Here is a 26,457-nt window from a genome sequence, read left to right on the forward strand (position 1 = left end):
AGAATGGAAGGAAGTCTAATGAGCTTGAATTAAGGCTGATGAAAATTTCCATTATAGAATGGAATCAAAGAGTATGATATGTAAGACCATGAAAATAATATATTTACTTATATATTTGATCATATTGGAGGAACGGTTAAGTATAGTGTCCTTATCAACTAATAGAAAAAAGTTAGTATCTTATACTATGTTTTAAACAGATCGAAGAAGAAGAATAGGAAGAAGAAAAAGAAGCAGCTAGTGCTAAAGTTGAGAAGTTGCTCTAAAAAACTAGTTGAATGGCATTTGAGAAATGAGAGCATTATCAGAGGTGCCAATATTTGTCTGTTGCTTTGTAATGAAAGAGTCAGAATTAGAAACTTAGAATGGAGGGAGTACAATGTATGTTATATGTCAGCCTCAGCCAAAGGCCCTAGTTCATGGTGCTTGCTAGCTTCTCCCCAAAAGAAGTAAACAATGTAAAGAAGAAAAGACCCCATCATCAGTGTGTTGTTGATATAATGCTAATAAGATTTTTCAGAAACGGGCATGGGGTAGAGCAAGTCTTTGATTTGTCACCATGATGTGGGGGCTTTGATTTGTTGTTTGCTGGGAGCTATCTACTTTTTTTACCTGAACTGAGAAAAACTTATTTTGCCATTACTGTTTCTTTGATATAGATTGCAATGGATTCCAAACTTTTCTTCTTATTTTCTTTGGGTCTCAGCATTTTCTTGCAAGTCATGTTTTCTTGCTTCTGTGGAGGTGGAGGTTAGCAAATTAGAGGAAATTAAATTAAAGATGGGCTTCCATGACATCTTCTATAGTATAAAAACTAATGCAGTAACTTTATTATGGTAGGCAATTAGGCAACTGCAGTGATGAATTCGAGCTTCACATGTTTGCTTGTTTTGTTTATGAGTTAATTTTGTCTTAATTAATTACTATGAGACAATTTTTCAGAACGCTATGTAAGTCTCGTATCTTTTTAACAAATTTTATCATCTTAAAAGACCAAATATGTTTATAAAAAAAAAAACCAAATATGTTTACGATCATGGATCTTAAGTTAGTTCATCTCAATTACTTAACTAATGCATGTTTATTCACTCATTGCCCTCATTTTTTTTAATTGCCTCAACTAGCACCTTAAGATTCGATAATGAATAGGTGAACCACTTTTTAGATATTACCTGTACCTATCTTATATGTGACAGCTGATGTTGCATAGCCACGTCATTATATGAAATTCTATGATAAGTCGAGCTTTTTGTTGCATAAGTTGCCACATAAGTAGAATGCTGGAAATACCCAAAAAATTGTTCACCTAACATTCTTCTTCGATAATAGTCTTAAAATTGAAATATCATGAGCACTTTCAAGTTTCAACTAAGACGAAAATTTCAATCTATGAAATCCAATTAGTTAAGAAAGAAACAACAATGAAGCTACAAGTTGATGAAAACGTATACTTGTTATTTAAAAGGTAATTGCTTCGGATCTCACAGATTGTTACCGAATTTGAGTTATAAATGATAACAAATTTAACTAGTGAGATATCATGTCTTCACTTCTAACAAAATACTTTCCATCAAAACCACGTGTCGTCTGCAACATCAAATTACCACATTATTTAAGAGGGTTACTATAAAAATTTTAAGCATATTGCACTAGTCACTTAAAAGAGTCCAACCCTAATTGTGCAGTACCTTTATGATCATGGATTTTAGGTTGGTCACCTCAATCAGTGGATTAGTGGGTTTTATTAGTTGCATTGTTTACTCACTAATCAATATGGGGTTCGCATGTTAATTTGTGTTCTCAAATAATGGGCATGTTTTCCTAGGTACAACTCCTGTTAGTGGAAGAATTTGTGGGTCTAAGTAGGCGATGGGTTTGGGGTTATATTAGACACATATGTCACATGATTATTAGATTATACACAAAAATATAAAAAGTGTGAATAGGCTGCTTTTGGCATGGGGAGGCAAACAACATCAAATTCAAAAGTATGCAAGCAAACAGAAAAAATAAAGGAAACAGGATTCATCAAGGGATTATCGAAAGAAAAAAAGGAGACGGGTGGTGGCCTTCCAGAGTGTAGTAGACCCTTCATCTTCGGGATTGAGGGTGAGACTTGCTCTCTAAATCGTCTGCCTCCAAGGAGTTAATATCGCTTCATCCCTTATTTATTTATTAAAAAAAAAATCGAAAGAAACCTATTATTAGTACATAGTCGTCATTAGGTCAAATTTAGGATAATTGACTGCGGTCTATGTATATTCAGACATCAAATTTTAGTATTAAGGGGGCATTTTATAAATTTTATGTGTCATTTAAGATTCAGGTGTTCCATGATCATGAGTTTAGTATTCATAGAGCATGCATGACTTTTAGAATAAGTATGAACTTACTAAACACTAAATAATCAAACGGATTTTTTATTTTATATAAATTTGTTTGTTTTTCGACTTTCAAAAATCATAAAATATGAAAATTCGTTAAAAATTCCATATTTCGAAAATAAGAGCACATTCAAAAAATCATGTTTTACCAATGATGATATTAAGAAACATGACAATTTGAATAAAAATTAGGCTTTTCATGGTTTGGTATGTTGGGAGGTTTCATGGGAGCACCCGTAGAATGCAATGGTATGCGGAAACATATTAAACCTTATTAATTCTCCTGTACCATAAGCTCACCGTTCGTAGGGCATGATTTTCACGATGTGTTCCAATTAATTCATGGAACCTTGAACAGTAGTTCTTTTTAATTAAATTTTATTGTTTTCTACCTTTGAAAAATCATAAAAAAATATTTGTGTCATGATTTTTGGTCAAAAAAATATTTGTGGCATGACTTTCAACCATTGAACTTTTATTTAACATAATTCTCAAAAAAAAATAAAAAAATTAAATAACATACTGGAACATATTGTTAGATTCAGTTATCTTCGGTTTTGGCCGGATGTTCTTCTCGTAGTTGTAGTGTTTCCATTTATCCATAGTAATACACAAACTCAACATAGCAATTGCAAAAACTATAGAAGGCTTAAATGAATACATCCAGAAAATGGCTATTATGCATTAAACCCTATTTCTAGGTTTGCATTAATTTTTGTTGGTCAGTGAATATATCCAGAAAATGGCTATTTATGCATTAAACCCTATTTTAGGGTTTCCATAAATTTTTGTTGGTCAGGTTGGCGATGTTGGTAAATTAGACGGAGGTCTAAATCCCCTACCATAAATGGACACAGTGAAACATAACAATTGTCCTCGTCACAGAAGGACGAGTGTTCATCTTCTTTAGTCCCGAAACAAACAGAAACAGGTGGGCAACCTTTAACGAAACTCTGGTGTAGTTTATTTTTCATCAATATCCACACTGGCATTTTTTTTTTTGAATTTCTTTTGTGTTTTTGTCTCTTCCTCTCAGTAAGCAGAGAATATAGGGCAGGAGTCCTGATCCCCTGCTCAATGAAAGTCAATGCTCATTTGGTCACTCACCGTCCGATTGAACAGTGAGAGAGAATTAAGGGTTACTTATTTTCTTTTTTTCATTCTTTTCTGTATTTGGTTTTATCCGTTTACTTTGAAAGAGGTGATTGCGTCTGTGTGTTTTGTCACGATCATTGGATGCACGTGGGATCCCAGAAGGTAAATAAATTCTTTCTCAACTTCTAGTGAATGAAGTAGTATTTTATTCTAATCAGTACATGGATTTTAGAGAAGTAATATGAATATTTGATGATGATGATGATGATGATGATCCTTATATATATATATATATTATATAATTATTTCGTGTTGATACCCATCTTCCACCTTCTTCAGTTTCTTCCTTCTCTCTGCCACCCCTTCTCTGTCTTCTCTCTTCTTCTTCTTCTTTGTAAGCATCTGTTTCTTATTTCTTTATTCCTGTTTTGCTGTCCCTGCCATTTCTGTTTCAGTTTCAGTATTCTTAAATTGCATGGCATTATGCGTTTCTTTTGTGTTCTTGTGGTTTCTGAGTTGCTTGCTGTAATGGGGTGTGAGTTCAGGTTGTTTTGTGATCTGGGTATGTCTGCTTTTGCTGTGAAATTCATAAATTTTTAAACTTGACTGTTTATAAAGATCTTTGGGTTGTGATCGTCATACCCTCTGGTTTTATTGCAGTTTGAACTCAATTATGCACACACTGATGGCTATCACTATTTGTGTTTCATGGGTCATTGTTGTTATTATACAATTCAATGGAATTATGAATTTCCTGGACTGTTTGGGATATAGATTTTTAAACCCCTAATGGAATTCAAAGCCCATGAGTTGCAAGTGGATGGCTTCATCAGTTTTAGTCCTCTTTCTTCTAAACCTTGAGTTTGCCTGGTCTTGGTTTTTTAGTAGTAATTGAAATGTAACATTGTTGGTTCTCTTTATTGTATCTGAATTGTCGATCCTTGTTTGTGGCCATAGTGTGTCAAACTTGTGCGGGAAGCATGGCTCTTTCCGGGGTTAGTAAAGATAGAGAGTTGAGAATTCATGAAAGTTTGGATGAGCTTAGCACTGATTTGGCAGACTACATTGCTGAAATATCAGAGGCAGCGGTGAAGGAGCGCGGCGTCTTTGCAATGGCTTTATCTGGTGGTTCTCTCATTGGATTAATGGGGTATCAATTCTTTCCTTTTCCAAAATTTGGTTCCTTTGGTTTTGTGATTCTTGTGTTGATGTATTGTTAATGGTGGGAAAGCAGAAAACTCTGTGAAGCTCCTTTTAACAAGACTGTAGACTGGGCCAAGTGGTATATTTTTTGGGCTGACGAGCGTGTTGTGGCAAAAAATCATGTTGATAGCAATTACAAGCTTGCAAAGGACCGGTTTTTGTCTAAGGTACTATTCTTCTGTCCTTTTTACTTTTCCAGCCCATTGCAGGCTGTAGCTTGATCTTCAACTAATTGGTGCAGCGGAAATTAAACTTTATAGACATTGGTTCCCTTGCTTTTTATCTGATTTTTCTTCTTTGGACTCTCTCTCTGTCCTTTGGAAGATCAAACCAAGGGAAAACAGGGCAAAAAAAAGGATGTGATTGTAGTTCTGCTCTTATGGATTGAGCAGAGGTCTAAACTGAGTTGAATGAATTAGGTCTCAAAATGTCTTCAAAACCATGGTGTACAGTTCCCTTCATCTTATTTTTCGGTATATGCAGTTTGGGTCTTGCAAGTGTTTATTTCAATATTCCTACCTTAAGCCCTCCAATTCCTTCCCATTTTGATTCCCTTCCATTTCCATCAATGTTTACTCCTGCAACCAAACGCTACCTTATACTGTTATCAGACAATTGTGAGCTGGATCGAAGATGCTTAGGGTATCTATAGAGTCTGGTTTCAAGTTTTAGAACCTTTTGCTGAAGTCTATAAATTCACTAAAATATTCAAATCACTTTTGAAACCACCTTATAGATTGCAGCTATTTCTGATGGCGGTCATTCAAGTTGAACAAACTTGCAGATACTGTTGGCTTTCGGTTAAGGGAAGGATCACTCCTGCAGATTATGTGGGTTGTTTCTGTGGTCATTTATTGCCTCTTGAACACCATGAGGCTACTTCAGTAAACCTTCCTTTCATTTACTAATATTTCCATGGCCACCTATTTTATTCACGAAACAGTTCCAATCAACTTGGGTTTGACTGCACTTTTCTTTTGCACCTTTCTGCTTCATTATCATTGGGTTAGTTTCCTGCCACAGCACCTCAACCCCTGTCTGTTTTAGTGGCCTCTGTGCTCATAACATTATCAGCTTAAAACTGCGTTTCTCTATATTGTGCAAGGCGAAGCCATCTTGGGTGACTTTTCCTCATCTTCTACTTAATTTCCATTGCCTAGTGATTAGAGTATGATTATGCTGATAATTTCTGAATGTAGAATGCCCATAACATTTTTCAGTAATAGAGAACAAATGGATCAAAGTTTTGTCCATCTGATTGCCGGCCAGTATTCAAATGCCATATTGAGCTTTGCCTTTTCTTTCATTGGAGCTTTGTAGTTGAGAATGGTGGCTAGTTTTATTGCAATGCTAAGTTTAATTTTGCTAGTTTTCATTATCCATCTGTATTTTCATTCTCCTTTGCATTTCCTGTATGCAGGTACCTATTATTCCGAGCCATGTGCATTCCATTAATGATTCAGTGTCAGCAGAGGAGGCTGCTGATGAGTACGAGTTTGTCATTCGACAGTTGGTGAAATCTCGTGTGATCAGTGTGTCAGATATAAGTGACTGCCCCAAGTTTGACCTAATCCTCCTAGGAATGGGCTCTGACGGCCATGTTGCCTCGCTATTCCCTAACCACTCAGCGCTCGAGGAGAAAGATGAGTGGGTAACCTATTTAACTGATTCCCCCAAACCTCCACCTGAGAGAATTACATTCACTTTGCCCGTCATCAACTCAGCATCCAACGTAGCTGTAGTCGTGACAGGTGAAAGCAAAGCGGAGGCTGCACACCTGGCAGTAGATGGTGTGGATCCGGACTTCCCATCAGTGCCTGCTGGAATTGTCCAGCCACTGAAGGGGAATTTGGCATGGTTTATGGATAAACCAGCAGCCTCAAAACTCAATGGCTTTCAATTTTCCGAGTAGGGTCGATCCCTTCATGTCAAAAGTGTATGCTTTGTTTTTAGTGGAGGGATTCGACACCTGTGGTTCCATTTCTTTTTCATTTAGTCACCTTTTGTTCAAGTCTTTTGTGTTAATTTCCCCATCTTGCCTCGTCTTCCTCTCTTCTTTGATGGGGTTAGAGAAGTGTGAGTGCCCTTTTGTAAGAAGAGGTCAATAAAGCTGGGGTCTTTAATGCAAAAGCCATTTCTGGTTCTACTTGCTAATAGGAATTACTGAACATTGGACGAAATTCTCGACTGGAGCCTGATTGGCATTTCGAAGAGTACCTTCTATATATTCAGCAAGAGCCAATTTTTCTGTTAGACCAGAAACTTCTGTAGTTTGTGTTTTTGCTTCTCTTTCAGTTCTCTTCTCATTAACAGGTTGTAACCCCTAGTCCAAGGAACGTGGACAAGATGAATAGATCATATAGCTATTACCCCAATGATTAAGGATTGTCCAAAGGAACATTAAACTACACTATGATTAAGGACTATCACAAAACTATGTAATGATTGGTGAGCTAAGAACTTGCGGGCGGGTCTTACAATTTGGATTACGTGTGGATTACCACAAGCTCTGTAGTTGTGCAAATCTTGTATCTTAAGAAATCATAATCTATGGAAGGAACCTGTATCTGTTATTTTTTTTTAAAATAGTATAACTTCTTGGTCTCAATAATTTGAACCTAATATTCTAACAATCTTTGGTTTGATTGAGAAACAGAAATGTAATCCCCCAAATGACATTTCTAATCGCACAACTGCGTTCTTCACCTAACCTCAACCACCCCAGATTAATTAATGAAAACCTACTTCACATATCTGATCTTTTTCAAAATAGTGACGCTACAAGCATACCCTATCCAGATAAGATTAAGATAACTAAACATGTTTCAATGTCCCCAAATCATCTAAGTTCTTTGACTGTAAAGACGAGTAACATAATAGCCTACACATTTTTGACAGATCAACCCCACAGTTTTTTTTTTTTTTTTTTTTTTTTTAAATACCAGAATCTTGATTTTTAATCCAAAACGGTCGACTATAAAAACAAAATAAAAAACTGAAAGCTGCAAGTGTGATAAAGTAGTGCACCCAGCTCTAATAAATTGCAAAACTTAGCTTTAAATCTTTGCTTATGAAGGCTATTCATCACATACAAAATTGGGGAAGCAAAACCAAAACTAAGCTACATGGCAGCTCATCTACATCCTAGTAGAGGAAAGCAAAAACACTCGGTTAACTCTGTGACAGAATGAATTCTATTTGTCAGGCGAGGACCTCATCAGGTAATGTGCGATATTCCATTTCTGTTACAGACCTGATACCATCTGGATCAGTAACCACTTCTTCCATATCTTCTTTAGGAGGGAAGCCACTCGATCGCCCGAGCAACCATTGGTCTATGACCCCACAATCAATTGCATACTTGATTGTGTGCTCCAAATATTCTCTATCAGTAACTAGATGTGGTTGAACTGTCAACATTCTCATGAGAGCTGAAATGAAATTACAAAAACAGAGATTAGGACAAGGGGAATTGCACACTGGAAGAAAACAATGCTCATCTTAGGTTCTCAAGAATTCCACAGTTCTTGTCATCAGAGATAAACATCATTCCAAGTTTATCATTTCCACAATATACCAGCCTAAATAATTAGTAATGTGTTGTATAGAGTTGTCAGAATGTACATACATTACAGCTTTTGAATAATTTCATTACTCTATTTATGGCAGAAACCTCGCAAACATGAACCAATGATCATTCCTTATATTGTCAACTTGTATTATCTAAAATAAGAAGAATCAACATAATCTAAAATAAAGTAACATCCATAGGATGGAGATCACAGGAGTGTACCTGCCACAATACCATCTCCAGATGCTGACATATCAGAAGTGAAAGGACTAATAGGGGGATCCTCCATCCCATTAACAGCACCATCATGCTCCTTTGTATAGTAATGTATCTTAGAAGTCCCATTTGTCACAAACAAAACCTTAAGATTTTCATGCCAAAGTGGTGCAATCATTTCTTGTGTATAATGGACAAACTTCGATCTGGCATTATTTTTGGTATCGAATTCCTCAGAAGGCTGGACTCCACAGAGAAACTCAAGCTCTTGCTTAGTAACTTCAATAATATCAGAAAGATTCCATACTTGCTGTATGAACAACTTGGTTTCTTCAGATGACTGCCATAACGGTAATGGAAGGTTTACATCATAGAAAACAACTCCACCTAGCTTCTTTGAAATTTTGATTGCTTGGAGTGTAGTTGATCTCATGTTTTGATCAAGCAGAGAATGTGTGTTGAAGTAGAACATCTTTGCCTGCATGATAGGTTGTTAAAAGCTATCCATGACAGAGAGCACTCGAACCGTCAAGTAGTAACAATCTAATGCATACACACTCAGTTACACTTTTAGATCATGTCTAATGTTTCTTTTTTATTTGATACTTTTCTGAGTTATATGTGTGAAAATTTCTCAACAGGAGTTGCATTACAAGTATATTTGCAGAAAACACAGTGCTCATGATAATAAATGTCATCCCCTCAAATTATACAACCCAAAGAAAGTCAAAACAAGCAATATCAAAGAAATGCTTTGTGTGGCTATTTCTAAACCCAATTCCCAAGCATGACTTAAGTTAAGTATCATTCATTTATCAATTGGCATAAATCAGATATAAAAACTATGAACAAGGAACTATTCAAGTTAATTCATTTCCATAGGAGAATTATTTACCTCCTTCAGCACATCCATGTTGATGTCCGACTTTGATAAAGAATCCTCAGCACAGGGTTTGACACAAGTCAATCTCAAGCGACTTCTTTTACCGATCTTCATCTGTGATACTGCAGTTGCTCTTCTACTATCCATGCGAACAGACCGGGTTTGAACATTGTTGGCATTCATATAATATAACATGGCCTTGCCGTAGTCATCATCCCCAAGTTTTCCCATGAAAGCAACCTTGCCGCCCAATTTTGCAAGAGTAATCGCTACACTGCCTGCAGATCCCCCAGGAGACCTAACGAACTTTTCAGGGGCCCATAATGCATCTTTCTTTCTTTCATGTATTTCATAATCTAAGAGTCTGTTGGCTGGCCTACCCGATGGCACAAAAGCATGTTGAGCAGCTCCGAAGCAACAGACAAGAGGAGGCCAACCATAAGTACAGCTGATATCCTCCCCGTCATCTATTTCCAATTCTAGATCATCCTCACTCTCATCCTTCACATCCAAAACAAATGTAAACTCCTCAGCCTCATTAACTTCAGCTTCACTAACCTGATGCTCAATCTCATCAACCTTCTTCTTAGTTCTTCTCTTCCTCACCTTCTTCTCAGTTTGTTCTCCCTCCACACTTACCGAAGCAGATGCAGCTAAACATATTAAGTTACCGGTTTAGCACATTGAGCCAATAATCTGTACATAACAATACAAAAATATCAATGAGGAAGTATACCTTTCCTACGTCTTCCCCGGGTTTTCTTGGGCTCTTCACCGACATCTTCATCACTCGAAGCATCACTATCTGATGCTGTCTTCTTCCGAGTACGTTTAGAAGTCCTAGATGTTTTCTTCTTCACCACAACCTCCTCTTCATTCATTGCATCTAGAGCTGAATTCTCCGAATTGTTTATCTTTTTAGACATTGCAGCAAGGCCCCATTTTTTACTGTGTAATCTAAGACCCTGAAGTTGCACTAAATTAAGTGACGGCTTATTGGGCCAATCCAAATGGAACCTGCAAGTTTCAATGAACAAGTTCACTATCAAAACCATCACTAACATTGGTAATTAAGCTGAGATTAATCCCAGTACAATTTATTGTAGGGTTTTAGAGGTTTAAGTAAATTCTGGTCCTTTTCAGGGTTTTTGATTTCAAATCCTCAATAAAAGCCTTAAAACTTTGCGAGCCCAGAAAGATTCTTCATTTTCCATTTCTGCTCAGTTTTGAACAAGGAGGAAGAGCCACATGGATTTGAATAAAGAGACAGAATTTCAGAGAGTGAGGAGAGAAAGAGAACCTGGGTAATTGTAGAAAGTGTGTGAAAGAGAGCGACGCCATGGACGAGCTCAACTTCTTGGTTGCACAAGCACCTCCAACTATTGGGTCTTGTTGCTGTTAGCCATGGAAGAAGAAGCTTCTAACTGATAAGTGTGTTTCTTCAACTCTTTAGTAGAGGTTACCGGGAGAGGGAGGAAACAGCTTTGCACGTGCCAAAGGCGTGCCGGTGATGTCTTTTGCAAGACATGAATGTGTGTTTTCGAAATGTCTTGTTAGTGCTGAAGGGCAAGAGGGATTTAAATTTAGGGGCCGTGACCACTTACCTATTTTCAACTTAAAAATCGCCCACTTACTCCACTAAGAGTTTTTTAACCCCATTTACTCGATCTAAAATCCATTGACAATTTTGCCCCCACTTACGGCTCCGCTGACTCCCTGCCCGTCCGGAAAGGCAGCTTCTACGGCTCCGGTGATGTGGAGGTGCTGTCCAGGTTGAGACGGAGCCAGTTGCTGCAGGTGGTGGTGAATCGCCGGTGGAGCAGATGGATTTGCTGCACAAACAGAGGGTCATCAGGTCCATGGGTCCCTCAGCTGCACCCAACGTCCGATCGGTGCAGATGTTTTCTCGGATTCCTCCGATCTGGAGACGTCGATTTCCTCCGATCTGGAGACGTCGGTTTTCTCGGTTTCCTCCGATCTGGACCGGTCGTAGATGACTGGAGAAGAGGGCCTGGAGAAGACGAAGACGGTCGGTCGGTCGGAATCGTGCTGGAGGAGCATGGGTGGCCGGAGAAAAATTCTGATGGTTTTTTTTTCTGATTTCGATGGTTTTTTTTATTTTTTATTTTTTTTTTTTTTTTTATGGTTTAGATGGTTTTTTTGTTTCTGATTTCGATGGGAAGAGCTCCGAGAATGGGGAAGGAAAAAAAAGTGAACGTGTACAATTGAACATATAAATTCCATTGATCAAATGTGTATGTAGTGTATTCATTTTGGTTTTGAGAGTTTACGAAATTCACTTGAGGGTAATAAATATGATTATTAGAGGGTAATAATATGATTATTGGAGGCAATAATATGATTATTGGAGGGTAATAATATGATTATTGGGGACAATAATATGATTACTGGGGGGCAATAATATGATTACTGGGGGCAATAATATGATTACTGGAGGGCAATAATATGGTTACTGGGTATTATTAGGGGGCAATAATATGATTATTGGGGGGGTAATAAAATCAGACGCCGGAATCCGGTCACCAGTCCGGCAGTCGGATTCAGGATTCTGGTGACTGGTTGTCGGATTCCGGTGACTGGTTGTCGGATTCCGGTCACTGGACGCCGGATTCCAGTAACCGGTCGCCAGAGACCGCTGCTGTCCACTGGTCACCGGAGCACAGCAAGGTGGAGGATGACTTCTCTCTCTAAGTGAGAAAGAAGGAGAGGGCAAAAAAGTCCCAAAAATAAATAAAAAGAATTAATTGGGTAGTAGGGAAATAATCCGTTAGAGTGTTTTGGGTAAATGGGGTTTTAAAACTCATGATGGAGCAAGTGGGCAATTTTGTTGTTGAAATTGGGTAAATGATCATTTCCCCTTAAATTATTTAATAAGGTCTCTTGTTGGATTAAATATAAGTTAACAAAATATTTTGTTATAAACTTCAATTCCGTGGCACATTGAAATTTGTTGTATGATTTTTTAAATCCATGGAAACCAATAAACTTCAATTTCGTGGCTAATTTGAATCCATGACGTGTTAATTTCTTTTTGAAATAATCAATACGTCACAACTCATCTCATTTTTTTTTTCTTTTTCTTTTCCATTCTTGAATAGTTGAACGTGTGTATTTACAACTGAGGCATTCAACTCTCAAAATTCAAGGGTACATCGCAAAGACTCAAACTGAATGACTAAGCGATCAACTTTGATTAATCACTAGTGTGACCTCAAACAATTCCAACCTAGATTGCATTTACAACTCGCAGAGTTACCTATTTTTTGATATTGTTGCTAAATGATGATCAAATGGGTCATCAAGAGTTGAGAGTCATCCAAAGCATACAGTGATCTGAATCATCAAAGGTAGATGATGATCTAACACAAGCTCGTAGCAGAGTTAAGAGTCATCCATTTCAAACTGGTATCACAGAAGCTAAGGTCCGCGGAGTGATCATCAAAACCAAGCACCTCACAAAAACCAAAAACCTTTCAACCGTTCTCCACAAGGATGCCTGCCTATCTATGTGAAATTAAGAATATCAAGTACATTTTTCATTGGAAAGATTTTACAACTGCGCTTAACAAATGACAGGGATTTGACAAAACTACATGAAATCTTCCCATGATGCCTCACCTGGAAGCAACAGAGCTAGTCCTCTTGTTTCAGAACCTCTGCTTCAGCCATTGCCATGGGGTCATTCTTGATCTCGTTTTCCTCTTCTTTTTCCCCATCTCGCTCTTGCGTCATTTTCTTCCTGTGCAACTCTTCCGCAGCCTCCATGGCAGCCTTGTTCTCCTTTTGCATGCGCAGCATTTCCTCTTCTTGTTGCTGTCGCTCAAACCATGTGTCTGCATCTGCCCAAACTGAACAATACAACAACAAAGCAAAAATTCTCAGCATACATTACATTTCAGGCTTGATTGAGAAGAAGTAACATCACATTGAAAGAATGAACATCTAGTTAAGCTGAGTGTTTTGATTGAATATGGTCCGTCTTCCTCTTCAAAAATGTTATATTCCACTGTTCCGTTTTCAATATCTTTCTAGTAGTTCTTCCAATCTTTTCTATATACTCACACACTTCAAATCTTGACTCTTTTCTTAAATTTGAGAACTTGTCAGCAAAAGACATGAATGGAGGATTCAATTTGACTAAGCAAAATTCCTAAAGTATGAAGCTAAGCAACTTAGTGTAATAAATCTAAGCATATTTAGAATCATAAACCCTAAGCGCCCAATTCAGACCAATGCCGACAAACCCAAGCAAAGCATGTGAATCAAAAACCCTAACCCTAGAAATTGAGAACAGAGTAAAGTAAAGATTAGGAGGAGATGAGAAAAGAGTACTTACTGGGCTGAGCGGCCCAACCCTGTTCACCGCCCTTGATCTTCTCGGGGAGGGCGTAGTTGACGGTGAGGACGCGGCCGAAGAGCTCGGCGCCGTCCATGTTGTCCATGGCGGCGGCGGCGTCCTCTCTCTCCAAGAAAGTGACGAAGCCGAAGGAGCGGTGCTTCTGGGTGGCTTGATCGAGCGGCGTCTTCACGTCTTTGATGTCGCCGAACGGTATGAAAGCCGAGTGGAGAATCGTCTCGTTCACCTCCTCCGCCAACCCTCCCACGTACAGTGTGTTCTTCTGCACTTGCTGCGCCATTCTTCTTCTTCTTCTTCCTCCTCTCCAATCCAATTTGGATTCACGCAGGTTGCTCTTGCTTCTGCTTCTGCTTCTGCTTCTGCTTCTTCTTATGGGCTGCGAGTCTTCTATATCAGATCTGCTCTACTGGGCCGTACCCTCTTTCGTTTTAACATTAAGAAAACACTTCTGGCCCAAAATATGATTTATACTAGTTCAACATATTACTTGGAATAATCAAAAAAAAAAAAAAAACATATTACTTGGAGGCGATCGCACTCCTGAATCCTGATCATGATCTAAACCTAATTTAGGGATTTCGGATTCAGTATCATTAATATTTTCTATTTGGAACATTTATAAAGTCTTGAGGCGAATTTAGAAATAAATTTTTTTTGAAAAGATTTTTTGGTACTTAAAGAGCCCGTAAATTTTGAAGTTTGTTGACGCATTGATACATAAATGTAGATCCGCTTCATGCAAGAATAGACTAGTTTCATGCAGAGCTGCTTAACGTAGAGGTCCGTGGATCGATCTACCACAATATGGAGGTGGTCTACATTAAGGAGGCAAAAGAGCACCTCTTATTATCAAAAGTTGAGCTACTCTCCCAGCTTCAAACATTTAGGTGCATTCCAATGAAAAAAGATAGAAACACACAAAAGAACAGTAAACTCCCAAATTTCAGTCAACATCTTACTGAAAATCTGTCAATGGCATATCTGAAATCCATAAAATGATCTCTGAATCACAATGTGCAAGTTCCCAATGCTTGTAAATTGTAATCATATAATAATGGCCAATGGGCCACTTCTCTCAATTACTAATCACCTAATTATTCAAAATTGTGACTAATTCCCTTCCGAGTAACAATGGCAGAATCATGTATTCTTCTTGCGCAAGTACAAGAAGCCAACCACCACAGAGATGCCCACAACAGCCGCAGGAACAGCCCAGTATTGCTTTGTCAGGGTCATGAGCTTCTGCGGATAACCAGTTGGTTGATTCTCAAGTTCAGTTGAGGCAGAGGTGTCTGTGTCAAGCTCTCCAATGCACATGGTTTCCATGAGCTCCTTTGCACTTTTGCTGTGCCCAGCATCTTCAAAATCGTCAGTGGCATCTTTGCCTGTAATGAAATCAATAACCAAGTCATATCACAACTTTATATCTGCAAATACATTGCTCTTTTAGATGTTTATCTGAAACAAATTCTTGATGGTGAAGTCAAATAGATTGGATAGAACATCCAAAAGGAAGCTCAGATGTATACCAGTTGTAGCAAGGATTACATCATCTCCACCAGGGTGATCATCCAAATATGTTGACACATCGTACACCTGCAATTAGCAAAGCTGCATGTGTAAATACGAGAGTCTTTACTAAGAGGAACATGATATGAAATTATGACCAGAAAAAGATACGATGACAACTTTTAGAAAGTAGAGTCAGCCTTAGGACATACACAATCACAATCAAAGGATCACTTCAAAACTGCTTTGACACTAGGAAATCGACACATTCTGCAGACTCAATGGGATAGTAGAAAACCTATTATATCAATGGGATTGTCCTCATTCTACAGACTCAAAATTTAGACAACAAAAAACACCCAAACACTCACCACATCCCAACTCCAAATAATAAACTTATGAAACTGCCAAACTCAGAGATCAAACAATAACCTACCTACATGAACATATGCAATGTAAAAGAACGCACTGTAGTATAGAAGACACATAACAAATTATTAATAACTACCCAGGGAAGAGGAACAATTGGATAACTGACCAACCAAACATCTACTTATCCATTCACCAGTTAATTTCACGGAAAATTTGGCCGTCTCTTCATTTCTATCTACTTCATACTAATTTTGACAGCTCCACCTATCCGCTTATTGTTTATACTAACTATGAGGACTGGTTATCTGTAGTTTACCCAATTTCACGACAAGCGGTTAGAAAACTGCAAGAACACCGAAGCATACATACAGAGGAACCCTGATGTCAATAACAATCCATAACCTAATACCTAGCCTAATAGGGCTTCCCTCCCATGACTTAATAGAACTGAATAGAAAAAACCCTAAATCCACAGTTAATTAGAGTCAAATTTCAAAGAGGTGTTTGGTATGCAGCATGAACTCTCTTGCTCTCAGATTTGCTTCAGCGAGCCTAGCTTATCTAGAATAAAACCAAGTAGAAGCAGCTATACAGATCCAACAGTAAAGGAACACAAAAACAAAACAAAACAGTAGAAACAATCCAACTGGTTGTAACGAGTGAAAGAAAGAAAATAGGATTGTGAAGATGATGGAGAAGGCAATACAATACAATACCTTGCCGTCGACGACGATCCAGCAGTCGTCTTTGGTGTTGTGCTGCGAGGCTTCTTGCATTGTGTAGAGCTTCGTCAGCGTCGGCATCGTCGTCTTCCTTCCTTTCCTTTCCTTTCCTTCCCTGCGGCTCTGGTCAACCAAGCTCTCAGAGGGACAATTCCAGATATTCTCTCTTGCTTCCTCTATGGAATCTTCATTGGGCTTTTAAGAAAGGCCCAACTCATTCTAACTTGCGTGGGCAGGAGGTTACGTAATGCGTACCCTTGTGGATTAGGTATAAATAAACGTTACCCTAGTGGATAAACGTAATCTTTGATTCTCGATCCACCCTCTCTAATATTAAAGGTCGAGATTAAACGAATGTGGGAGATTGCTCCCCATCAAGAGCTCTATGCCTTTGTGAAGGTTGTTTTTGAGGCATATGGGGACTTGTTTTAAAAACAAGTTGTTTACCTGAGTTGATTGGGTGAGTCACAATCACATCATGGACATGACAATTGTGTGGCTCATGACTCATTGTACACATCCCTTAAGAGTTAAGAGGAATCTAAATGAGGACAATATGACTGTTAGAAATATTCTCATTGAGGACTATTGTTCTTTGTAGAGTTTGCAGGAGTTCTTTAGAACTGTTAAATGAGACTCTTTCCCAGATATCCGACTATTGCTCTCCATGGGGTTGAGGTGCATCCTTTTTTCTTTTTTTTTCCTTATATTCTCATTGATATTGAAGTATGAAAAATCGGTATCAAAAATAAAAATATATAAATAAATGTCTTCAAAATATTTAAATTTCAATTAATGTAATTAAATTTAAGTGTGCGCAACCGTAATTTTTTCACCACCACCTGACCTACATTCATCACTTAGGTTGGGCAAGTTGCAATATGAACATTACTCGAAATAAAATAGCAATATATGTGTCTTATCACTGATTAATATCAAGAGGAGATGGTCAATCATAAATACCACATACGGAGAGAACCCTAGCTTTCTCTCCTCCTATTGCCACTCAGGTCCTCCTTAGTCTATCAACGCTCATCCGGCGGTAGCCCGACGCTGGCACAGACTTTGGTCGCACTGACGTTGTGGTGTCGCTACCAAACAGGTGATGCATATAGGGCGCGCTCCTTGGGTTTTGAGACAGTCTTGGCGTGAAGGCCAAACATGATGGTGTTGTCGGACTCGGTCTTGCAGCTGATTTATGGAGGATTGCGATCGCGGCTAGGTTTGGATTTGTTTTCAAGCGGTGGCTCGATGGCATCAGTTTCTGTGCGACATGAGGCACTGGTCTGTGGGATGAGGGCAGTTGCGGCGTGCATTGACGACTACACAGGGAGGCAGCGCTTGGCTGAGGTGGACCAAGCCATCTGTTTAGGCTTTGGGTTGGGATGTTCTTTTAGACCATTAGGTTGTTGCCCTTCTAATTAGCTTAGTTTTTCTTTGCTTTCCTATTCCCTATTTTTGTAGGGAACTATGCACTTTTGTGTGTTCTTTTGTACCTATTTGCTATGTATGTTTCATAGTTCATAGGCTTGCTTTTGATAAGTGAGCATTGAATGTAATAGTGAGTGGTGCTAGCATGCCACTTTTCTTACTTGCCTGTTTTGTTGGCAGTGAAAAGTATGTAGTCATGCCATTCTGACTTGAGTAGAATGAACAAACATAACGACCATTCAAAAAAAATAGAAAGAAAGCAAATAATATATCAAGAGGAGAGGTGTTTAATGAAACTGTTAAATAATGATGATTTTCCCCTTGAAGCAAAGCATAATCCAAGCTCACAAAGACACAAATTAACTACAAGTATAAATTAGTTTACTATAAAACTGGATGACGACCAATAATACGTGTCATTTTGTTCACTAACTCTTCGTCTTCGTCTTCAATCTAACTTGTTCCTCAATAACTCCTCATTCCTAAATCAAAATCCTACGAGGATAAGGAAATTTTTTTATTCCTATAAAGAAAGGATACATCTTTTCTTCTCCCAACTCATTTCCTATTGAAGATAGTTAATTAGGGTTTCTTCATGTTTCCTATTTCGGGTTGGTATTTGTCGCCCACTTTGTCAATTCCTCATTCTCATAGGAAATGAGCCCATGTTTTCCTTATAGACTTTGGGTCTTTTTTTTTTTTTTTGGTAAGAATAGACTTTGGGTCTTTAAATAGAGGCCCACGCGTTAATCATCTTCATTCATTCCCACTCTTGCGATAATTTCTACTCTTTCCCAATCAGATTTCTGATCCAAGCCCTAGTTCACAATGGAAGCCCCAATTTCCGTCGAAAACCCTAAAACCTCCGAAGACCCAGAAACCTCCGATTCCACATTGCAAGTCGTCGACGACGGTGCCGTCGTCGTCGCCGGAGCCGGAGCCGGAGCCGACTCGATCCTCGACGTCTCCGGCCAAAGCCTGGACTTCCCGATCGGCGAGAACTCCGGCGACGACGTCGGGGATCTATACCTCTACAAAAATGTGTACAATTTACTGCCTAAATCCATCGCCGGACTAAAAGGCTTGAAGACGCTGAAGTTCTTCAGCAACGAGATCAATCTGTTCTCGTCGCCGGAGATCGGCGACATGGCAAGGCTAGAATGCATGAGGATCTCGTCGCCGGAGTTCGACGGTTTGCCGCTGCACAAATTCAAAGCGCTGAAGGAGCTGGAGCTCTCCAAGGTCACATCTCGGTGCTCGGCGGTTCCGATTTTGAGCCAGATCGCCGGACTCAAGCTCCTCACGAAGCTATCGGTATGTTATTTCTCTATAACTTTCCTTCCTCCGGAGATTTGCTGCTTAAAGAGTTTGGAGCATCTGGATCTTTCGTTCAACAAGATGAAGACTTTGCCGGGAGAAATTGGCAATTTGAATGCTCTGGTGTCGTTGAGAGTTGCCAATAATAAATTGGAGGAATTGCCTGAGGGTTTGTCCAGATTAGCTAGGCTGGAGAACCTGGACTTGTCGCATAATAGGCTGACGTCATTGGGGGTTGTTGATTTTGGGTTGATGCTGAGCCTCCAGAATTTGAATCTCAAGTACAATAGGCTTTCGAGTGAGTGTGTAGTGCCTTCGTGGATATGCTGCGATTTGGATGGGAATGGAAATGATGTGTCTGGCAGTTCTTCAGTCGAGTTGGATTGCTCAGCGAATGTAATTAGTGTGTCTAGTAAATCGAGAAGTAGGTTTCTAGCAAGTTGGAGGTCGGATGGGAGGAAGTGTTATTTTCGGTGGAGAGCTCCAGGATGCGTAAATAAAGGCAGGATGCCCATGCCGATGCGTGTGGAGGAAGATGGAGAAAGTAAAACAGAAAATGTAGATGTTACTGATTCTGCAGTAGATGAGGATGAGGATGAAGGTTTAGTATCTCGAGAAGCTGAAATTTGTTCGATTGTTATCTCTACTGCAGTAGATGAAGGTGATAAAAAAGATTGTGAGGTTGAAGTATCCTCAAACAGTCAAGAGGTTGCTTGTGAGCAAGATGAAGCATTATGGTCAGAAATGTTAAAAGCCACTTCCGGATCCAAGAGGAAGGAGCATGTTGGGGATCTCAAGAAGCCGAATTGCAAGAATCCAAAATCTGGTGGGATTAGTGGTATATCTAGTTATGATATTTCACTAGATCAAGGTGATAAAAACAATTACGAGAATGAAGTATCCTCCTCAGCCAGTCAAGAGGTTGTCGGTGAGAAAGATGAAGAAGCATCATGTTTAGAAAAATCAGAAACTACTTTGGGATCCAAGAGGAAGAATTCAAATGGTGATGAGGATGTTAAGCAGCCAGATTGTGAGAATGGTGATGGGGATGTTAAGCAGCCAGACTGCAAGAATGGTGATGGGGATGTTAAGCAGCCAGACTGCAAGAATGGTGATGGGGATGTTAAGCAGCCAGACTGCAAGAATGTTGTTGGGGATAATAAGCAGCACAAGAGATTACGTCTTGATCAAGTACATAGTCATGATTGTTCAAATTTATCTCAAAAATTTAGTGATACGTCTTTTTGCAGTATTGAGGACAGTCTTCAAGATGGCTTTTATGATGCGGGACGTGATAGGCCGTTCATGCCACTGGAGAGTTATGATGAAAATTTCCCTCTTGACTCACGTGAAGTTATTTTCTTGGACAGCGGAAAGGATGATGAGTTGGATGGAATTTTTCAGTCTGCCAGAGATGTGGTTCACCGTTTGAATGAGTTAAATGATAATCGCACTGATGAGCGACAGATTGCAATGTTTCTTGCTCTCTTTGTGTCAGATCATTTTGGAGGGAGTGATAGGGTTGCTGGTGTTGAACGGAGACGCAAAGGTGGTCCTGACGCAAATGTCAGGAAGCCTTTTGTATGCACCTGCTCAACTAGAAACGGTGAACCTATTAATTTATCCACCAAACCATACTTGCAGACGGTTGAAGATAATGCTTTTGTTGATATCTCTGAGAAATCTCTCCGCTCTATTAAAGCAAGACATAAATCTATCCTAGTTCCTATAGGAACTGTGCAGTATGGTGTTTGCAGACATAGAGCATTGCTATTGAAGTATCTATGTGATCGGATGGAGCCTCGAGTACCTTGTGAGCTTGTTAGGGGATACCTGGATTTCATGCCCCATGCTTGGAATATTATACCAGTCAAGAAAGTTGACTCAACTGAGACTCGTTGGATAGTTGATGCATGTCGTCCAAATGACATGAGAAAGGAAACAGATCCTGAATATTATTGTAGGTATATTCCTATGACACGGATCAAAGTTCCTCCTTCTGGAAGCAACTTTGGTTGTTCTTTGCCACATTCTTTGCCCTCTTTTGATGGAACTCTGAACAAATCTGGCAGTTCTCTCATTCAGTGCAAATATGGATCAGTTGAGTTAGCAGCAAAAATGCGTACTTTGGAGGTAGATGGGACTTCAGGGGATGATGTTAGGAAGTTCGAGTACAACTGCTTAGGGGAAGTAAGAATGTTAAGTGCTTTGCACCACCCCTGCATAGTAGAGTTGTATGGACATCAGATATCATCCAAGTGGGCTCCTTCAGTGAATGGCACTCCTGGCTCCCGTACTTTGCAATCAGCAATTTTCATGGAGTACATAAATGGGGGTTCCTTAAAGAGTTACATAGAAAAGCTATCAAAAGCTGGTGAGAAGCATGTCCCTGTGCATTTAGCTGTTTGCATTGCTAAAAATGTTGCTTCTGCACTGGTGGAGCTGCATTCAAAGAATATCATTCATCGAGACATCAAAAGTGAGAACATTTTGATTGATTTGAATAGCAAGACAGCTGATGGGACCCCTGTTGTGAAGCTCTGTGATTTTGATAGAGCGGTGCCTCTTCAGTCGTACTTGCATTCCTGCCTTGTCGCTCATGTAGGAATACCTCCTCCTAATGTTTGCGTTGGAACACCTCGCTGGATGGCTCCAGAGGTTCTGAGAACAATGCATGAGCAAAATATTTATGGACTGGAAGTTGACATCTGGTCATTTGGATGCCTTCTTTCCGAATTGTTGACTTTGCAACTTCCTTACTCCGGAGTAGCTGATTTGGAGATACATGACCTTATTGTGACAGGACAACGACCTAAGTTAACGGATGAGTTGGAGGCGCTTCTGCTATTTATGGAGGAGCCAGTGGCTCGATCAGCTGGAGAGCTTGGGGGAACAGAGGCTGACTTAGACACACTAACATTTCTTGCTGACTTGTTCTGCAAATGTACTGAGGAGAATCCGCACAGTCGTCCAACAGCTGAGAACATCTACAAATTGTTGCTCGAACACAGCATGCAGCTTACAAACTCTAGTTAGAATTACTAGGTTAAAGTTAGGTACTTCCACTTCAAATTTTGTAATCCTAATGATGGTTCATTGTTACAATAATGTTAGTTTATTTACCTTGAACCCAAGGTTTGGGTTTGTCCAAGTTTCTGTGTTGGACAGTATAATTGTATATATCCAATTGTCCATTGATGTTTTGCTACCAATTTTGTGTATAAGATAGCACTAACTTCTGGTTTGGATTAAAGACAGAGAAATGGGACAAATTCTTAAGAAAGTTTTGGCTCCAAATTCGAACAGTTATGACAATGTTGCAGTAAAAGCAAGCCCAGATTTTTAACCAAGTTTGGAGATAATCACTCTCACCTTTGTAGTCAGAGGGCATTTAGGTATTGTATTTTCTTTTTCAACATCAGAACGCAGAGACCTTAGTAACAGATTACTTTTTTTCATATGTAGAACTAGAACCTACAAAAAGTAAATCACCGAATGGAATTTACTCAATTCTGTACTAAATACAACATCAATCTGCTGCAAAAGTGGCTGATTGGCTATGAGATCAATGTATAAAAAAGTTTCTGCGTATGAACTTTCATAAACTTCATAACCAATGTGAAATAGCAAATTGTTTATGGCTCTCAATTTTCATTTTTTGAAGAGAAGATCACAACTACCCCACTGGGATGTACCTCCTACTGGGATTTTAAGGGTTGTGTTGTGTGACGGTCTTATCAGCTAAATTGAAGGTATTCATACCTCGTCTCCGAATATATATAGACACACATATATACTCTCTTTACGGTTGGGCTTGGTCCAGAGGACACGCTGCGCATATGTACGCGCAAGTCATTGAATTAATTAGCAAAGATATAGGAAAATAAAATGAATATGTATTTAGCTGAAAAAGGAAAATTTTGTGAAGGAGAAAATTTTGGGAAAAATAAGAAAAAGCTTACGATTTTGAAAGCTACAAGCATAGTTAGTAAAAAACGGAACGCGTATAGTACGCGAAAAATACGTACGTGTATTATTCGGACATTTTATCAAATAGTTTGTTGAAAAGTTCGGCAAAATATTTTTAATTAATTAAATAATTAAAAAAATGTAATTAAAAAAATTAATTTATATTCATTTTTGTTTAATAATAGGTGTAAAATACGGAAAAAACGTAAAAATCATGTATAATACTTTTGGCTTCAAAAGTACGGGAAATTTAACGAGTCCATTTCAAAAATACGAACTACAAAAGTATTTTTGAATAAAACGTAAGTGTATTTTATTCACATATAATACGAAAAATTACTAACTAGGGCTACAAGATATTGAGATAAATCCTAATTATCTTTTTCTACAAAATATTAAGATTTTTCTCTTTGAACATTTGATGCTCTCAGAATCTACACAAGGAAATCCTAATTATCTTTTTTTTTCTTTCTTTAATATTAACCAGTATAAATATATGGTTGGATTCTAGCTTGTAGCCTACTTGTAGCAAATCGATAGATTTGATGGCTATCAAATAATAAAACCACGAGTTCATAATTTTTTCTTTGTCTTACGTTTGTTTGGCACAAACATCTTGACAACCATGATGCACGATGAATTTTGCAGCGGTAGTTCAATGAGTTCGATTTTCCTACAAAATATTAAGGTTTTTCTCAAGAAACATGCAGAGAGAAAAATTTGTAATATATGTATTCCAAGTGCACCAAACGTGCGTTCTTGTTGGTACAACATTTTAAAGTTTTACCATGATGACGATATATATAAGATTCCATTGTACATTTTTGAAGAAGATCATGGGAGTTGATCACAACTCTATGCTGCTATCTTGTGATCATTGTCGAGGCGCAGGTTAGAGTCTATTACTTGATTATAATTTCTTAGCTTGATTTCTCACTTAATTATTTTTTTCTCTGTAAGTTACTGTGGTAATAGCGCGCTGTGAATCAAACTTGCTTTCTTGTATCCAGCTATCCAATCTGTTGTTTGAAATCTTCTTCCGTAGATATTTGTACATCGAATTAGTAATTACTGATGTGCTAATTAAACACGATAATTTCAAGAGCTCTTACGTGAGAAACTTAAGATCTTATAGTATTTTTTCTTATATAAGAAAAGAGAACTAATACTTAATTATGTTTTGTGAATTCGATCACATTTATTTGGAGAAATTAGTTTTTGGATGTTTCTAAATTTATATTCATTATGTTCATAGAACGAACATATGTATGAAGTTATATGAATTCAATTATTACTTCAGGTTGGGGATGTCATTTAGTATCGAGAAGAAACTACCATTTTATAACTCCAACCAATGGTGCATTTAAGCAATCATATGAAGAAAAGCTCAATTTCGTGAAAGCATTGAAGAAAGACCTTGTCGTGGATGTTTCCAATTGTATCTTATATGGTTTGATCCATGGCAATGGATATGGTCACTTGTTCACAATACAACGTGCCCAGGGTTGCGAGTTTCTCTGGGACCAAGATCATGCAACTGTGGCATCGAATTTGTACAAATCTCGGAACGCTGTAATTAGTTTGATTAATTTCATAACAACATGTACTTATTTCATTTTTCGTCTTTTATTACATTAGATGTATATGTACGTAAGGCCATGTTTGGTAACGTTTTTTAAAATGAAAATGAGAAAACAACATTACAAATCTGAAAATGTGTTTTGATAGTTTAGTGTGAAAAAATATTCTCCTTATTTTATAAATTTAGTGAAAACGTTGTTTTCACTTTCCCCAAGTAAAAGTTGAAAATATTTTCTATCTTTATTTTTCACGTTTTCAAAAATAAGTCGCAGAACGCATTTTCACATTATTTTCATTTTCAGGCATGAAAACGTTACCGAACGCCATCTTAACCTTCTTTTCTTAATTTGTAGAAAAATCAACCCGAGAGACGTGGCGAAGAAGGGACCGATGGATCTCCGGCTGCTCTTTGCGGTTGCTCTTAAACTATTGGGATACAGCTTCTGCCGTGGCAGCTTTGGAATCACGGAAGCTAAGTACAAATAGTCTCTAGAATCTCTGAAATCGTTAACGCTCGAAGAGATAATTGAAAGTTGTAATGACGACTACGAGCGACGAAAAAAGTGGAGGGAATAATCAAGCATTACAGAGGAAGAAGTAGATTTTTAGAAAAACTGAATACCATCGAGGATCTATTAAAGCGTATGCTATGGCTGATCATGCTCGGCCAATGTAATATGGTGGAAAAAAAAAAATCACTTGCTGCTGCTGCTGCTTATTCATTTTACGACGCTTCCTCAAAAATTGAACTGGAAGAAAGTGAAGCCACTGTGGCCGAAAGGATTGTGAATACACTAAAAAATAAGAGAAAGCGACACTCGAGTTCAACTTGGACAAAGCACAGAGATTTGCTACAAGACGAATGAGCTAATAGTGAACAAGTTGAAACGTTGCTAAAAGAGCTGGATGGCAAGAGGGTTGGAAACTACATTGTTCACAAGAGGAGAAATCGTTATGTTGAGTACAAAGCTGATGCTGTTGGGGTTCCTGGATGCAATATATATAGCGATTTGATATACATGTACCAGTATGTGTTTGTGACATACCCATCAGATTATGTAAAGTTAGACACCCAAGCAGTGTTAGACACTATGCAATATGTGAAGGACTATACTAGAATCGACGAAGAAAGCACGTTTTTCTGCCAACCGTTGCGAAAGCTGAAAACCATGAATGAAGATCATGATGATCATTACTTGGAGCATGGTGGGATATTGGTGGTAGTGCCACCTGGTGCCACCATTGGAAATCTAAAGCAAGAAGCATGTAGAGCCATTAAGGAGACTTACTGTTTGTGTGCTGCAGAACATTTTGTGGTGGAGGAAATTGTAGCCTACAATGAAGTAGAAGACACGGCAGTGATTCCTGAAGAATTAGTTATTAGATCGAGAGGAGAACGAGTTGGTTTGGTATTGACTATAGAACCTTCGGGCATATGCTTGACCACGTACCAAGGTGGGAGTCACGCTATGGAGGTTGTAGATAGTACAAAGTGTGGGGCAAAGGAGGATGACGGTGAGGTGATGGAGTTATATATGTCCAGGTTGCTGGACATTGAAGAATCAAAGATGTGATCACTGCATCTCAACAATCAGCCATGGTGCCGTTCTAGGCTTTCCTTGGCAGCAGCGTAAGTAAATTTTAGAGAGGGACACATTGGAGACCAATCTTTTTGATCCCAGAGCCAGTATTGTTCTTTGTCTAGTAGTACTTGATAATTGTTCAGTTATATTTTTATTTTTGGCTTAAGATATTTTTCATTTTTTTTTTGTTGAGAAATTGGGATGAAGACTTGTATATGCTTCTGGAATTTGATGGAAATATAT

General features: G+C 38.5%; 6 protein-coding genes across 8 annotated transcripts; 3 read left to right on the top strand and 3 right to left on the bottom strand.

Moving 5' to 3' along the window:
* Nucleotides 1-3,486: 3,486 nt before the first annotated feature.
* On the top strand, nt 3,487-6,935 carry LOC133709559 (probable 6-phosphogluconolactonase 1). 3 transcript variants are annotated; one of them, XM_062135337.1, is made up of 4 exons: nt 3,487-3,641; nt 4,437-4,629; nt 4,714-4,849; nt 6,103-6,935. In XM_062135337.1, exons 2-4 carry the CDS (start codon nt 4,460-4,462, stop codon nt 6,592-6,594), a joined length of 798 nt encoding a protein of 265 aa, XP_061991321.1. In that variant the 5' UTR covers nt 3,487-3,641; nt 4,437-4,459; the 3' UTR covers nt 6,595-6,935. The 3 variants fall into 3 exon arrangements, with proteins under 3 accessions (XP_061991321.1, XP_061991319.1, XP_061991320.1); XM_062135335.1 differs by lacking the exon at nt 3,487-3,641 and adding an exon at nt 3,714-3,873; XM_062135336.1 differs by lacking the exon at nt 3,487-3,641 and adding an exon at nt 3,882-4,041.
* A 781-nt stretch (nt 6,936-7,716) lies between these two features.
* LOC133709454 (fructokinase-like 2, chloroplastic) lies at nt 7,717-10,880 on the bottom strand. The gene is made up of 5 exons (XM_062135199.1): nt 10,653-10,880; nt 10,089-10,369; nt 9,365-10,005; nt 8,476-8,947; nt 7,717-8,113 (listed from the first exon to the last, which is right to left on the bottom strand). The coding sequence occupies exons 1-5, from the start codon at nt 10,691-10,693 to the stop codon at nt 7,884-7,886; spliced, it is 1,665 nt and encodes a 554-aa protein (XP_061991183.1). The 5' UTR covers nt 10,694-10,880; the 3' UTR covers nt 7,717-7,883.
* A 1,866-nt stretch (nt 10,881-12,746) lies between these two features.
* LOC133710013 (uncharacterized) lies at nt 12,747-14,098 on the bottom strand. The gene is made up of 2 exons (XM_062135983.1): nt 13,710-14,098; nt 12,747-13,221 (listed from the first exon to the last, which is right to left on the bottom strand). The coding sequence occupies exons 1-2, from the start codon at nt 14,008-14,010 to the stop codon at nt 13,007-13,009; spliced, it is 516 nt and encodes a 171-aa protein (XP_061991967.1). The 5' UTR covers nt 14,011-14,098; the 3' UTR covers nt 12,747-13,006.
* Nucleotides 14,099-14,653: 555 nt separating this feature from the next.
* Nucleotides 14,654-16,531, bottom strand: LOC133710015 (cytochrome b5). The gene is made up of 3 exons (XM_062135986.1): nt 16,328-16,531; nt 15,260-15,326; nt 14,654-15,115 (listed from the first exon to the last, which is right to left on the bottom strand). The coding sequence occupies exons 1-3, from the start codon at nt 16,412-16,414 to the stop codon at nt 14,871-14,873; spliced, it is 399 nt and encodes a 132-aa protein (XP_061991970.1). The 5' UTR covers nt 16,415-16,531; the 3' UTR covers nt 14,654-14,870.
* Nucleotides 16,532-18,516: 1,985 nt separating this feature from the next.
* LOC133709341 (uncharacterized) lies at nt 18,517-22,241 on the top strand. The gene has a single exon (XM_062135054.1). It carries the CDS (start codon nt 18,593-18,595, stop codon nt 22,115-22,117), a length of 3,525 nt encoding a protein of 1,174 aa, XP_061991038.1. The 5' UTR covers nt 18,517-18,592; the 3' UTR covers nt 22,118-22,241.
* Nucleotides 22,242-25,021: 2,780 nt separating this feature from the next.
* Nucleotides 25,022-26,404, top strand: LOC133711106 (PHD finger protein At2g01810-like). Its single transcript, XM_062137273.1, has 2 exons — nt 25,022-25,107; nt 25,506-26,404. Exons 1-2 carry the CDS (start codon nt 25,022-25,024, stop codon nt 26,203-26,205), a joined length of 786 nt encoding a protein of 261 aa, XP_061993257.1. The 3' UTR covers nt 26,206-26,404.
* The last annotated feature ends 53 nt before the right edge of the window (nt 26,405-26,457 follow it).

Source organism: Rosa rugosa, chromosome 5, assembly GCF_958449725.1.
Source record: "Rosa rugosa chromosome 5, drRosRugo1.1, whole genome shotgun sequence".
Lineage (NCBI taxonomy): Eukaryota > Viridiplantae > Streptophyta > Magnoliopsida > Rosales > Rosaceae > Rosa > Rosa rugosa.

Coding starts and splice junctions, on each gene's coding strand:
- LOC133710013 (XM_062135983.1), bottom strand. CDS start 14,010: ATGGCGCAGCAAGTGCAGAAGAACACACTGTACGTGGGAGGGTTGGCG. Junction 13,222..13,709: donor GGGTTGGGCCGCTCAGCCCA/GTAAGTACTCTT, acceptor TGTATTGTTCAG/TTTGGGCAGATGCAGACACA.
- LOC133709341 (XM_062135054.1), top strand. CDS start 18,593: ATGGAAGCCCCAATTTCCGTCGAAAACCCTAAAACCTCCGAAGACCCA.
- LOC133709559 (XM_062135335.1), top strand. CDS start 3,732: ATGATGATGATGATGATGATGATCCTTATATATATATATATATTATAT. Junction 3,874..4,436: donor CTCTCTTCTTCTTCTTCTTT/GTAAGCATCTGT, acceptor TTGTGGCCATAG/TGTGTCAAACTTGTGCGGGA. Junction 4,630..4,713: donor TCTCTCATTGGATTAATGGG/GTATCAATTCTT, acceptor GTGGGAAAGCAG/AAAACTCTGTGAAGCTCCTT.
- LOC133710015 (XM_062135986.1), bottom strand. CDS start 16,414: ATGCCGACGCTGACGAAGCTCTACACAATGCAAGAAGCCTCGCAGCAC. Junction 15,327..16,327: donor GGATCGTCGTCGACGGCAAG/GTATTGTATTGT, acceptor TGCTAATTGCAG/GTGTACGATGTGTCAACATA. Junction 15,116..15,259: donor TGTAATCCTTGCTACAACTG/GTATACATCTGA, acceptor ATTTCATTACAG/GCAAAGATGCCACTGACGAT.
- LOC133711106 (XM_062137273.1), top strand. CDS start 25,022: ATGGATCTCCGGCTGCTCTTTGCGGTTGCTCTTAAACTATTGGGATAC. Junction 25,108..25,505: donor TTTGGAATCACGGAAGCTAA/GTACAAATAGTC, acceptor ATGAGCTAATAG/TGAACAAGTTGAAACGTTGC.
- LOC133709454 (XM_062135199.1), bottom strand. CDS start 10,693: ATGGCGTCGCTCTCTTTCACACACTTTCTACAATTACCCAG. Junction 10,370..10,652: donor CACTTTCTACAATTACCCAG/GTTCTCTTTCTC, acceptor TGAAACTTGCAG/GTTCCATTTGGATTGGCCCA. Junction 8,948..9,364: donor ACATGGATGTGCTGAAGGAG/GTAAATAATTCT, acceptor CCTATCATGCAG/GCAAAGATGTTCTACTTCAA.